The sequence below is a fragment of the Medicago sativa genome, chromosome 1 (assembly GCF_051527215.1).
Source record: "Medicago sativa cultivar Bolivia chromosome 1, Bolivia_mono, whole genome shotgun sequence".
Classification (NCBI taxonomy): domain Eukaryota; kingdom Viridiplantae; phylum Streptophyta; class Magnoliopsida; order Fabales; family Fabaceae; genus Medicago; species Medicago sativa.
Genome location: NC_140749.1, coordinates 23,389,647 through 23,404,429, shown reverse-complemented (window position 1 = coordinate 23,404,429; position 14,783 = coordinate 23,389,647). Strand labels below are relative to the sequence as shown.

Genomic DNA, 14,783 nt, shown 5'->3' with positions numbered 1-14,783 from the left:
AACGTACGTATACGATGATGTCTTATCCTCTTGCTGCCACACCTTGTTCTCAAACTCAAACCATAAACATGTCTACTGTTACATCTACATCTCTTCCTTTCTTCACTCCAAAAACCTCTAATTTCCAAAACAAGTCTTGTTTTTCTAAATCAAATTTCTCTACTCTTACATGTAAAGCATCATCATCAAGTTTTTCATCTTCCATGTTGGATTTTGACTTGTATGATCTTCTAGGAATTGATAGTTCATGTGATCAGTCACAGATTAAGACGGCGTATCGATCTCTTCAGAAACGATGTCATCCTGATATTGCTGGTCCTTCTGGTCATGATATGGCTATCATTCTTAATGATGCTTATGCCATTCTTTCGGATCCATTTGCTCGTTTTGCCTATGATAAGGTTAATTAATTTCTCTTATTTCCTTTCTTTTTAGTTTATTATAATTGTGGTGAATAATGAAGTTCAATCTATTACTCATGTCATGTATGGTGTGATGTACTTTTGTTGTCAATTTATAGTTCTAAATTAAGGTATGCAACTTCAATTGCAGCTTAATATAAATGTTTTAAAATTCTATGTCGCTGGTGTCAAGGTTGCTGCGTATATCTCGTAAGATCGTACAATTTTAGGATCTCAGTAACCCCTTGTGCGTCCAGAATTGATTTTGCTAAAATCGTGAGATTGTACGATCTCATAGGATTTTTTGTATGGCGCAATTACGACTACAATAGCCGTGTTTACTTGTATTTTACTGCAATCTTATGATTTACAGTGTGAATACAACAGCGATTGCAATTTAGAACCAAATTTGTGCTTTTGTTAAGTTTTTGTATCGAATTCTAGTTTCTATTTTAAGATTATAAGGTAGTACTAGTTTTGTACTCATGAGATTACTATGTATGAGAGTAGTGTTATTTAATATAATAGTTTGCACAATTGGCAGTAAAAAGAGCAAGTAAAAACAGAAATTAAATAAGAGGAAAAAGTAACAGATCAATATTTATACAGATTAAAGCTGTAGTTTTAGGACTATCTATGCACTCATAATGAAAAACTTTTTAACATAATCATCCAATCAGATATCATTATACAAAATGTTTATAACAAAATAACATTATGGTGAGAACTGATTAGATGACTATGTAGAAGAGTCTAGTCAGATGGATTGATTTAACAAGGAAAGTTCTCGCATGACTCAAATCCAAGACATCGGTTAAGAGATGAATAAAACTCTATTCTGCTTGTAACTAAGAATTAAGATTGGAAAAATTATAAGAGTTTGCCTCCAATTGAATTCTTATTTGTTTTTGGTTTGGTTGCTTATAGTATGACAAAATGTGGTGCAGGAGCATGCAAAGATCACAGAATTCAAAGGCTTCACTGGAAGACCATTGTATTCAGTTTGGTGTGGTTCACAAAGTGAGCAGAGAGCTATATTTGTTGATGAAATAAAATGTGTTGGATGCCTAAAATGTGCTTTGTTAGCTGAAAAGACTTTTGCTATAGAATCAGTTTATGGAAGAGCAAGGGTTGTTTCTCAGTGGGCTGATTCTGAACCCACAATTGATGAGGCAATTCAAGCTTGTCCTGTCAACTGCATTTCGTAAGTGCGCGTGCGTCTGTGTATAAACTATTCTGTACTTGGATTCATATCTTGTGAGTTACTTAAACTATTCTGAGAGTTGCAATCAAATACGGCCTCAATTGCTGTCGCATAGACATGAAATCTTTTTATATTGCAACCTTGTATATTCATTGAATAATTGATTGTTTTTTTACATCTAATGTGAAACGTCATTTTTCTGATTTTGAACAAACTAGAGTTGTTGAGAGATCCAACCTTGCTGCTTTGGAGTTCTTGATGTCGAAGCAGCCACGTGGCAATGTAAGAGTAGGTGCAAGTCATACAGCAGGTGCTCGTGTCTCAAACATATTTGTAGATGTGGAGAGGTTTCAGACTAGATTTCAAGAGACAATGCAAAAAGCTACCAAGTATTCTCAGGTGAGTGAATTTTTGGATTCACTTTTTGGAGAGTCAAAAGTGATTATGAAAACTTAACATTGATTTTAGTATGTTTGAAGGCTCTCGATTAAAATTGGTTTTGCCTTAATGTTGATTCTAACTTGAAGCTATAAGATTTTTAGCTTTTGCCTTCGAAGTTCGAACATGTTTTTTATATTTAAATCTATTGTTCAACTCACTTTCACGATAATAAATTTAAATCTCAGCATAAATCATTTCACCATAAACTCACTTTTAACTCAAACACTTTCACATTGGACCACTCTTTTATGCTTAGGCTTTGTTTGGATAAACAACTTAATAAATGCTTATAGTAGAAAGACTTATCATATAAGTGCTTATATGTAAGTTATTTCTAAAACAAAAGATAAAATGTAATTCAATTTTCATATAAGCTATATGTTAGCGGAAAAGAGGAGGCACTCCTCACTGTACAAGCCGGTTTTGTAAGGATGAGTTAGACCTCGATATTTGTTACACTCCAAATAGTAGTCATAAATTATCCTAAAGAGCTTATGGAAATAAGCTGGAAGCAATTTATATTCATGCATAAACTGTTTTCATAAGCTCAATCTCCGATACAGTCTCACAAATGTTTATCTAGTAGATAAGTTCACATAATCTAATCTAAACAAGCCCTTAATCTTTAAAGTTTGTATTCATCGTTATTTCACTGTGAATTAACAAAAGAACATCGCTTTTCAGGAAACAGACCTCCAAAGAGAATCAAGAATGTCAGCAATTCAAGCAATTAGATCAATTTCTAATTGGTTATATTGGCAACCAAATAGTGCAACTGGCACCAAAAGCATGACAAAAGTTGCGCAAAAATTGCTACCTGATCCAAATCTTAGTAAGCTAAGAGATGCAGCTGCAAAGAGAAAATTAAGAGATACACAAAAAACCAAACATACAACCCCTTCAAATTCCATTCATCCTGAGGAATATTGGACTCCATCAACTGTTGTTCTTCCTTCTTCAACTAGTACTACTACTGCACCAATTGAGAAGCCTACATTTTCTCAAGGGAAGAAACAAAGAAAAAGAAGTGATATTGAAACATATGGGAATGAAAATAGTCCAATTAGATGGGGATTGCCTGTGGTTACTTCATTGTTTGGTATGGCTGCAGTTAGGTTACATGAAGTTGGATCATCAACAGTTGAGTTGAAAGAGCATTGGGGAGGTTCTCTAGCTTTGGAAATCGTTAACAGCTCTTGGTTGCAATATATGTTGGTAGCAGCTACATGGTATGTGATTGGAAGGGTTGCTGTAGAATTTGTGGCCAACATTGGAAATAGAAATCGATAGACGTACATAATAATATAGGCTTAAAGTGTAACTAGAATCTATGTAATTAGAATATAGAATAGATACATGTAATATTAAGTTAGGTATATGAACATATATGAAGTAATTATAAGTTCTCAAAGTATATACATATTCTGAAACTCAAGTCACATTACTTCCACAATTCTGAATCGCAGCCTTGAGGATTATGATACGATTGAATCCTTTCTGCGACCCAAGCAGTTTGCAATAACACTTACGGTTATTGTTTATCTCTCTAATATGATCAAGACAGATGATGGAATGAGACTCAACATCCCAGTCGAGGGACATCAACGACATTTTCTATAAATGGATGCATAAACATGATTGATTAATTTGAGGGGATTTGTGTTGGGCTGCATTAGGTGACGGGATATCAGGGGTCATTATTGGAGGTGGCGGGATAAAGTGCCCATCTCGAATCCAAAATGGATCCCAAACTGATATGTTGGTTCCTGTTCCAATTTTCCGTCTGAATCCGCTTTACAGCACTGGTTTAACGCTACAAATACTCCGCCAAATGAAACTTGGGTTGTGTCCCGTGCCTGCAGCAACATAATCACTATTGGGGAAGTATCTAGCTTTGAGTAATCTAGGGATTAAAGATCCAGGTTACGTGAGTATCTTCCATGTCTGCTTCCCTAACATTGCCATATTAAAGGCTTTGAGACTTTTGAAACTCATGCCTCCGAACCCTTTTGCAGCTGTGAGTCGCTTCCACGACAACCAATGCATACCTCTTATGTTTCCATTACAATCTCCCCACCAAAATGTGTTAAACATCTTTTCAATTTCATTTATTAGAGAATTCGGTAGAGCAAGAAGGTACTGATCAAATAAGAGGGAATAGATTATAGTACCGATTTTATCAGTACCTCTCATCCTGCTTACGAGAGACAGCAGCTGCTCCATGAATTAATTTTGTTCCAAATCCGATCTTTTCTGCCGCAGAATGTCTCTGACTTTTGAAAATTGATAGCTTGACCAGATGTAGCTTCGTATGAGGCTAGGATATTTTTCATGACATTTTCTTCACTAGCAGAGCCTTTGAAGAACAAAAAACAGTCATCAAGGTGAGGGATGATCGGTGCATTGGTGCAAATCCTAATACCATGCAGAATTCCTTGCCCTTATAATCAGTGCATTGTCTTCTTCTGATGAGCCTTCTCCTACGTGATATTCCACCATCTTAATTTCACTCAGATCAACATATGCGTACCACATGACTTCATCCTAGATCACAATTTCTATGTTCTTGCGGATTTTCTTGACTGTGAATGATCCGTCCCAGCCTTTCCTTGATTGTAGATTCTCGAAGTATCCATAAAACTCCTTGGGATGTCTTAACATGACACGATCTCCGACTTCAAAGTCTTCATATTCCCAGGAGCCCCTAGTAGCTCCTTCCCTGACATCCATTTTTCTGGTGTTGTCTTCACCATTCTTCTCCTGATTTGCACGTGGCTATTGTATGCCTTCATGGGAACTATAAGGATTGACTTCCTCCACTGCATGGCATTCAGTACTTGCATCTTGCCTAATGTTCTCCTGTGAAAGATGGTGTATTAAGTATTTACCTTTTGACTGAGCACAATCTCCTTGTACTCCAATTAAGTTTATTCGAGCTTTTCCGATAGCTAGGAAATGTCTGCCTAAGGTCACTGGACACTCAGCCATGTCCATTACCACTATGTCCACCAAGAATTTGAAATTTTCCACCTCGACTTGTACATTAAACATCGCTCCTTCTGGTTTAGACATTGTTCCATCAACTACTCCCACAAGTTTTTCAGATGGTGCATGTCATCCTTAGTCCTTTGATTATTTTTGAACGTTTCTGTCGAAAAAAATATGAATTCTACATGTGAGTTAACTTAAAATGAGGGACCAAAAGTGAAAATAGAAAACTTTTGGGGACTAAAAGTCGAAAAGAAACTTAGAGGATTAAAACGAAAAGTTGGTTTATTTATGATTACTAAAAACATATTTAACCCTTTTATTATTGAGAAATAAAACAAAAAATTGAAAAACGTTGGTTCCTGCAATCTTTTATCAGATAGATGTTCTCACGATTTTCATTGAAGATTTGTTTTGTTTCTGTTTGTCTTCATCAAAGTTGTTTTATTCTGTTGTAGTTATACTGTAAGGGTCAATTTTTTAAAGAAATTGGATTGGATTATATACTTCAAAATAGAAGAAGATGAAATTGGAGTGGGTGTTGATGGAGTTTGGCAAAGAAGAGATAGACATGGTAGTGATGGTGAATTTAAAATGTTTCACGATAACCCAATCCCTCTTCGTAGAGGATTTTTTTAATTAAATCTTCTTAAATAATAATAATAATAATAATAATAATAATAAAGAAAATTGTTTTATTTAACTTATTAAGTCCTCTTAATTTGGGCTTAGTTTTGGTGTTTTTTTAACATTACTAACGGAGGAACTAATAGCAAATTTTACGCAAAATGCAAGGATTTAAACCAAAAAAAAAAGGACATGACAAAAACAGCTCAAACCACAAAACAGCTGTAACAAAAGTTTTAATATGATCTAGGAAGTGTTTATCATTTTTCTCATGTTGAACAGTTGAATTTCAATTAACCACTGAACATTTAAAATAAAATGCCGTGAATAAGTGAGAAATACAACATATTCCACACAAAAAAAAAAAAAATTATACACTTCCCCTTTATTCACTACCTTTTGATTTAGGAAGAGTTTATGGGCTACAAATCGTTTGCCTATAAGCTACTTATTTATAGCCACTTTAACTCTCCTTTGCTTGCCAAAGTTTCAATGTGGGACTTCAAGCATTTTTATTAAAAAAACACTATCATTTTTATAGATTCACTATTTGCACCAAACATGTAGACTTCTAGGACTATCTATACACTCATCATGAACAACTTTTTAACACAGTCATCTAATCAGTTACCAGTATACAAATGTTTATGACAAAATAACATTGCGGTAAGAGAAGAGTCACACTCTGAATGTTGGAAAAAGTATAAGATTTTTCCTTTCATTGATTGCTTATTTGTTTGGATTGGATGCTTGGTATGAGAAAATATGGTAATGTGGTTCACTGGAAAACCTATATATTCTGTTTTATCGTGGTTCAGAAATTGAATAGAGGCGTGGTTCAGAAATTGAATAGAGGGCCATATTTGTTGATGAAATCAAATGTGTTTTTTCCATAGAATCAGTTTATGGAAGAGCAAGGGTTGTTTCTCTGTCGGCTGATTCTAAAACAGAAATTGATGAGGCAATAAAAGTTTGTCCTGTCAACGACATTTCGTAAGTCTATATACCATTCTGCATTTGGATTCACAAAAATTCAAAGGACCTAGATGAGCTTCATGACTGGATGTAGTTAGTACTTAGTACCATTGTTGCGTAATCATTTATTTGTTATGAGCCTTTCGTATATATCTTTATCTTTGTTTATATTAGTATTTAAGTATGAAGTTCTCTCTTGAAATATTGATACAGCTTATTTCAATGGGAGACTGCAAAGAATATGAGAGAGGGTTCACAGAAAAAACAGAAATCCCTACCTACTGTCCTAAAATGGGAGACTGCAAAAAGAACTATCAAATGAGTTGGATCAGGTTTATTACAGAAATTGGTCTTACATTACAATGAAGATCCCCTGCAAGATTGGACCGATGTGGAAAAAAATGATGTGAAATACTGTCACATGTCATTAGCGGAAGACATTTCTTAGGATTGTTAAATATCGTCTTTGCGAGGAAAACTGTTTAGAATTCTCCTTAAGATGTTTCAAGGGATAACAAAATATTAGATATTACAACTTCAACTGTTCATTTATGTTCAAGCTAGCCATTGGATAGGAAACTTACAACTGTTTGGGAACATAGCATTGAATCCCTTGTGACAATTTCATTTATACTTGATAATGATTTTTGTTGGGCTAGAATTCTCCTGAATTTAACTTTCATCTAATAAATATTGATTGTATTGCATCCTAAGGGTGTTTGCTATGCTAAAATCTAAAATAACATGTTAAGGACAAAATGATTTTCCTTGAACTGCAATGTCCAAAGTAAAAGGTTGCATGATACATCTAATGAACCATGATTTTCCTGCTCTTGAATAAAGCAGAGTTGTTAGAGAGATCCAACCTTGCTGCTCTAGAGTTTTTGATTTCGTCGAAGCAGCGTGGCAATGTAAGAGCAGGTGTTCGATCTCATTATTTCATTATGGTAGTCCAATAAGCTAATCCAAAGTCCAAACAAGCTCTTAATCTTCAAAGCATGAATTCCTCATTATTTCATTATGAATTAACAGAACTCCAAAGAGAATCAAGAATGTCAGTAATTCAAGAAATAAGATCAATTTCCAAATGGTTGTATTGGGAAGCAAATAGTGCAAGAGATGCAGCTGCAAACAAACATAAGAAAAATGGTGGGGATTACCAATGGTCACTTCATTGTTGATTTGAAAGAGCATGTATCTATCTATCTGTTATATTTATTAAATTAGACTCAAGTTTTGGTGATGACAACATAGCTATTGCTAACTTTATTGATTGTCACAGCCTCAAACAAGCCCTTACCCCTAAATCAAAATAAGATCGATAAAAAATAAACTTGGTATGATACAAATAGTTGTAACATGTCCTTTTAAAATTCATTGTTATATATGTTACAGCATGTAGAGAAAGTTACCATTATTGCACATTATCTTGATTTAGGTCTTTTTCTTGATCAAATTTACGTATATACTTACCTGTTTTACTGCAAAACTAACTTGTGTATTTGCTAGCGTTGTGAAGCTCAAGAAGATGTCTATTTTACTAATTATTGAACCATATATAACATATGTATTTATGCAAGTACAACAACAAAAATCAAGTCTTATCTCACCTCAAAAAAAGAAAAAAAAATCAATCCTTATCTCATCGTGGGATAAGGCTTGGTTGTTTGACAGGTGGGAAAAATCGAACCTGAGATTTGAGGAGAAGCACATTTCTGGATCCCAAACAAATACCATCAGACCAACACAAGTGGATTGGTCAGTGACTTTGTTCAAACAGTGATCATGAGTGTTGGTATACTTCTTATTGTTGCATAATGATTTGTTTTTAATGAGTTGTAGTTATTTTACATGAGGTGAACCTTGTTTTAGATTTTTTTCACAATCAGGGTAAAATGGTATTCTTTTGTTAGCTTTTACTTAGCATAGAGTCAGATTTTGTCTAGGAAGATGTTTCCTTCACGCTATACAACCATTCTACAATAAGTTTCTCATAATTTTGATTTTTACAATTGAATACCCCGCCTCATATCTTTGTTTCTTATTTTTTATTTTTTATTTTCATACGCAAATCTTACTAAATTAATGGTTAAGATTGTTTACATGATTTTTAGCCCTTTGCTTAAAACTCCTTCACCATCCTTCAGTTCACCAACCGAGTTGTTCGGGACATGCCCTTCCTTCTTATTAACCTAGACGCGTTACAAAATGAAGGCTCACTAGACCATCGACCCGTGCTAACGGGTCATATGGAAGGTAATATTTGACGGTAATAGGTAGCAAAATAGTTTAGATGAATGTCATGATTGTCATATAGTATTTCATAATATTAATAAGCATAGACGTTGGTACTCTACCTGATAAGTGCTCAAAAGTAACATATTTTATGTGTTAATATAGGCATTTTAGTGACTTGTTCTGCAAGTTATCTAAGGAAAAGCTACCATTTGATTGTATTTGTACCATTTATGCTTTACATGCCTGATTCTTCCCAATTTATGCAGGAAATGACAAGCAAGGACCAAAGAAGGAAGCTCCTGAACCAATGTCAGTTCGCTTAAGCGACCTCCTGTTCGCTTAAGCGAACAAGTTCCAGAGAGCAACCAGTCTGTTCGCTTACAAGCATGCTTTTAGGACGCTTATGAAAAATCAGCTGTTCGCTTAAGCGAACCATTGGTCGCTTAAGCGTACACAATGTCGAGAGCAAAAGAAAGTTCTCTCACAAGTACGCTTACGGTTCGCTTGAGCGAAGTTCATCAAACTTCAGAAGATAAGGACCACGTGGCAGCTCCTCAATGGCCAACTGAAGATTCCCTAGATGTTCGCTTAAGCGAACGAGCACGAATTCTGCCCATATAATAGTTTTCTTCTCTCTTTCAAATAATTAATTACTATTTTTTAGACATATTTTCTGGTTTTTAGAGAGAAAATAGGGCATTTTCTAGAGAGAGAAACACAAAGCTAGGTAGTTAGAAGTAGATTCAACCCAAGATTTATTGAGACATCATGGATCTAGGCAGTGAATCTTCGTCTTTTATTCATCCTTTGCAAAGCTATCATAGACATATGTAGCTACATCTACCCTTTTGGGTTTTGAGGTATTCAAACAAACTATTATGTAATCCTTTGATCTTTTAATATATGGTTCTAGCTTATTTATTCAATATTGTTGTTATTCTTGTGTTTAATGTTTTATTGAGATTCAAAATGATATTAACAAATACTTTTGGATTTAAGAAATAGAATAACAATCTATCTTAAGTTATCACTCCAGACATAGATGTTAATATTTGATAATCACTTTTAATCTAGAACTTAATGTTTTTGGGTCATTTAATCGGTTGGGAAATCGTCGATTAAATGATCCAATCGACTTTGTGATTGTTTTAATGTTTGGGAAATCGACATTTAAACAATCCCTTAGAAATAACGATATCATTTGGACACGAATGATATTGTCGAGTGATTGTGATAATATCGTTTAAAAAGCTAGAATCCGTTAATTGATCGAGAGATTGCAGCTGTTACGCTTGGTTGATATCTCTGACCCCAAGCGAAATAGGCCCATCTCTTCTCGTTTTACTTTTATGTCGAATAGAAAAATAGTTTTACTCAAACAAACAATTTATACCCAAACACTTAATGTGATAAATATTGTGAAAATGCTTATGAAATACGCAACTCCCTGTGGAAACGATCCTATATTATACTCACGTGTAAATAGTTTTATGACATGTAAAAAACTTACATCAATCCCATAACATAATTTTTCATGACATCGTGCTTGATACCGTAACGTAACATAATAGGATAAGTATAGCAAGGCGGATTATCATTTATAAGTAAGAGATTAGGTTAAGTATAGCGAGACGGGTTAACGATTATTCCTTTCCAAAAAAACAACATATAATTAGGAACATAATTTTATTTTACTTTAGATAAACATTAAATGCAAAAGTGTGGAGGGAAAAATTAGGTTAAAATTAGATTAAGTATATCGAGACGGGTTATGTAATATCCCGCTGAATTTATAATAAATTGTCGTATCAATTACATGTCAAAACATAAATAATTGTTAAAGGGGTTAATTATTTATTAAGAAATGAGACATTAATCTATAAATATCTCGCTCATTATTCCAATGAACTCGAGAAATTTAATGGTTACGAATTAACGGAGGATAATTGTGTCTTTTCCTTTAAAGGGCAAAATGGTAAACTTGCTAATCAAGATTTTTTTTAAAGTTGGACCAAAGGCTTAATCTTCTCTCATTTTCCATATTCTTCTTCTTCATTCTAGAATATTTTCTTCCCCCTTCTCCCTCTAAGAAATCGGTCCCCTCCCTATACTACCTTAACCACCAAAACTTCATCAAATTACCATGCTTTCACTACATGAATGGTACACATAAGTTTTCTAGAGGTGATTTAAGGAAGAAACACACTTCAAAACTTCTCCTTCCATTCTTAATTCCTCAAAACCGCCTCTCCTTTTGATTCTCCATAACCTTCATTTTCATTCAAGCCTCATGGGAATTAGCTTATGAGTTTGCATTAGAGCACCAAAGAATGGATTAATCACAAGGTAAGTGGCATAATCATCTTTTCATGGGAATTTATTTAATCCAAGCTTTGATATATGTTTTATGTGTAATTGGAAGAGGATTATGTGTGGTAATGGTATTTAGAAATATGGTATGAAGAATGATAATAAGCTAGGAGCATTGGTGTGAGAACTTAGGACTTAAAGTGTGCAAGTTATTCCCATAAGCTATTTCAAGTGATTATTGATTGTAACATGTTGGAATTTTGTATAACTGGTTTAGGAGGTGTTTAAACATGTTGGGATTGATTCTGGAAAATTTGAGCAGAAATTGAATTGTTTAGAGGTCATAAGCTGTCAGTTAAGCTGTTTTGAGCAAAATGCCTTAAATGACTAAGTTGTGAGTTCAAACTACTGTACAAGTGATTCATAGGGTTAATAATACATGTTGGAACTTCTGTATTAAAGGTTGGGTCGAAATTTATGTGATAGAAGTTATAAGTTGCTAGTTAAGCTGTTGAAGAATAGCTTAAGTTGAAAGTTAAGTTGTTTCAAGTATTATTTTCTGATGAACAGTTTAGGCGAGATATGTTGAATTGGTATATGAGCAATGGAAAAAGAATAAGGTGTTCTAATCATGGTAAAGGTGATTAAATGGTAATTAAGCTGTTTTGGAAGTGCTTAAATAGCCAAACGGTGAACTTCGGGTGCAGGGACTGGAATGGAAATTTTTGTATATGCTGGTTGATGAAGTAAGAGTATGTCACAAATGAGTTGAGTTGTTTCAGAAAGAGTAACACCTATAAGCCAATACATAAGCTATTTTGGAAAATGGATTATGGAGTTTTGGAGCTAGCAAAAGCTGAAAATTGGGGATAAGCTGCTTGCAATTTCGGGACTAATGCCAAGGTGAGTTCCTTTAGCTTAAAACCCACCTTTGGGGATCAACTATGATTATGTTAGATTATTTAGATAATATGAATAATTTAGACCATTTCTATAATTACTGGCCGATTGTGCAAGCATGACTATCATGTCATATGATTGGTACATTTGAAACATAATAAATATGAGATAGTAGAATGATTAATTCTGAGTTAGGTATCCTTATTTGTTTATTCTAAAATCTCAATTATGTTAATAAGTATGTTATGCTAGTATAAATGTTGGAGGAAAAATTCTATCAACGCGAATGATTTATATAATTATAGTAATGATTTGAAAGAAAATGGAAATGAGAAGAAAAATTGAAATGAGTAACATGCTCATAGGAAAAAATAAAAAAGAAAAGAAACTATGATTTTTTATCCGTTTGCTACAACGAGAGATAATGTAGCCTATGACGTACGGGTCATAGTAATGAATTTTTATCCGTTTGCTACAACGAGAGATAATGTAGCCTATGACGTACGGGTCATAGTAATGAACTTTTTATCCGTTTGCTACAACGAGAGATAATGTAGCCTATGACGTACGGGTCATAGTAAAGAACTTTTTATCCGTTCGCCACAACGAAGAGATAATGTGGTATATTTCCGTTCGCCACAACGAAGAGATAATGTGGTATATTTCCGTTCGCCACAACGAAGAGATAATGTGGTATATTTCCGTTCGCCACAACGAAGAGATAATGTGGTATATTTCCGTTCGCCACAACGAAGAGATAATGTGGTATATTCCGTTCGCCACAACGAAGAGATAATGTGGTATATTCCCGTTCGCCACAACGAAGATATAATGTGGTTTATGTACAAATAATGGAAAGAGATAAATGATGAAATAATTTATATTGAGCGGTACAAATGAGAAAATATTTTATATTGATGAGATAAATTATATTGAGTTGTATAAATGAGAAAATAATTTACATACTTTATTGATGGTAAATTCACATCATGAGATGCGATGATAAAGTATACGAGAGGTGTATCAATATGAAAATTATGTTTGAAATGAATTAGCTACGAAGCAATATTTTATGGAAATTTTACTAATCGTTGGAAATGAGGAATTTTAGTTATGAAACTCCGGCTTAGTTAGCCGAAACTAGTTGTTATCGGAAAAGAATCAGAGACATGCTCAATTCAGTATGTCAAAGTATAAGCTATACCAGAATACGATAGACCGGATATATGTTTATGATTATTATGTTTATGATTAAAGTTATGAATATGATTATAATTATTATATGATCAAAGTAGTATTTCAAACAGCGATTTTAGTTATCCCTTGATCGCTCAGCTATGCATAATGAAATTGTATAAACCCAAAATGGGTTGAGGTTAGAAACAGATGGCGATCCTAGGTTCCCCGAGGTTGCCTACAACCTAGGATAGATGGAACTCACTGAGACATCATGTCTCACCCAAATCCCTTTTATTTATTTCAGATATACGAGTTATTATACGTCATGATGGTTCTTGATGAAGGAGCAGAAGTAGCTGGACCATATAAAGTACACGTCAGTGGTACTATTTTTGAGTTAACAGGTGAGAAGTTCTATGAATTGTTCAGAGAATTTTTATTTATTGTAATTTTAATGTACCCGATGCCGAGTTTAACACTCATGCTAGATATCCTAGGTAATTTTCTAGTAGGGGTGTTTCAGGTTAACATTTATAAGTAAGAGATTTAAAAGAAAACATATAATTAGGAACATAATTTTATTTTACTTTAGATAAACATTAAATGCAAAAGTGTGGGGGAAAAAAATTAAAATTAGGTTAAGTATAGCGAGACAGATTAACATTTATAAGTAACGTAACATAATAGGTTAAGTATAGCGAGACGGGTTAAGATTTATAAGTAAGAGATTAAGTTAAGTATAGCGAGACGGGTTAACGGTTATTCCTTTCAAAAAAACAACTTATAATTAGAAACATAATTTTATTTTACTTTACATAAACATTAAATGCAAAAGTGTGGAGGGAAAAATTAGGTGCATAAATTAAATCTAGGGTTAATATAGTAAAGTCACGCGAAAAAATTAGGTTAAATCTAAGGTTAATACTGCGTCACGGGTTAACTTTTAGAAATAAGAGATATGTTGATAAGATTACTTAGAGAAAGAACTATTTATCTTAATTGGATACATAGAGAAAGAATTAATGGTTAAGATTACTTTGATAAGTTACTAATAAAAATTATATTTCTTTCTTTATTTTAGTACGTTGGTATGAAATTCTCTGGTTGAATTGGAACAAGGTGCAAGACACCACATAATTAAAATTTATCTTAATTGGATGAAATACTATTTTTAGATTCATGATAATCTTGCTCTATCGGCTCTCTTCTAATTGTTCAGAATCACGACTTACATTTGACATTAACAAGACTTGGTTCTCTTTCATTTTTTTTCTGCGAACAATTCAACATTTTGCTTTCACTTCTACAAATTTGTATTCAGAACAATTCAACCTTATGGCGGCGTCAGACCGTTAGGGTGAGTCACAATTCAACCTTAACAAATTTCACCACATTAATTGATCTAGGAGTACTATGATAAATTGATATATTCATTTTGTATTCAGAACATATTTGTCTTGGCTGTGAACCAGGAGTCTTCGATGGAGGAGATGGGGCGGTTAGGTTGGTCGGACGTGGGG

General features: G+C 33.7%; 1 protein-coding gene and 1 long non-coding RNA gene across 2 annotated transcripts; both read left to right on the top strand.

Annotated features, from left to right (window-relative positions):
* LOC146953730 (DNAJ heat shock N-terminal domain-containing protein) lies at positions 1-3,481 on the top strand. Its single transcript, XM_085711603.1, has 4 exons — positions 1-401; positions 1,349-1,605; positions 1,824-2,004; positions 2,731-3,481. Exons 1-4 carry the CDS (start codon positions 15-17, stop codon positions 3,334-3,336), a joined length of 1,431 nt encoding a protein of 476 aa, XP_085567729.1. The 5' UTR covers positions 1-14; the 3' UTR covers positions 3,337-3,481.
* Positions 3,482-10,657: 7,176 nt separating this feature from the next.
* LOC146953729 (uncharacterized) lies at positions 10,658-13,752 on the top strand. Its single transcript, XR_015011153.1, has 2 exons — positions 10,658-12,087; positions 13,568-13,752. It is a non-coding gene; the product is annotated as an uncharacterized LOC146953729 (long non-coding RNA).
* The last annotated feature ends 1,031 nt before the right edge of the window (positions 13,753-14,783 follow it).

What these genes read in the sequence shown, in the direction of transcription:
- LOC146953730 (XM_085711603.1), top strand. Translation starts at nt 15, where the DNA reads ATGATGTCTTATCCTCTTGCTGCCACACCTTGTTCTCAAACTCAAACC. An exon ending in CTCGTTTTGCCTATGATAAG is followed by an intron (nt 402 to 1,348) that starts GTTAATTAATTT and finishes AATGTGGTGCAG; the next exon opens with GAGCATGCAAAGATCACAGA. An exon ending in TGTCCTGTCAACTGCATTTC is followed by an intron (nt 1,606 to 1,823) that starts GTAAGTGCGCGT and finishes TGAACAAACTAG; the next exon opens with AGTTGTTGAGAGATCCAACC.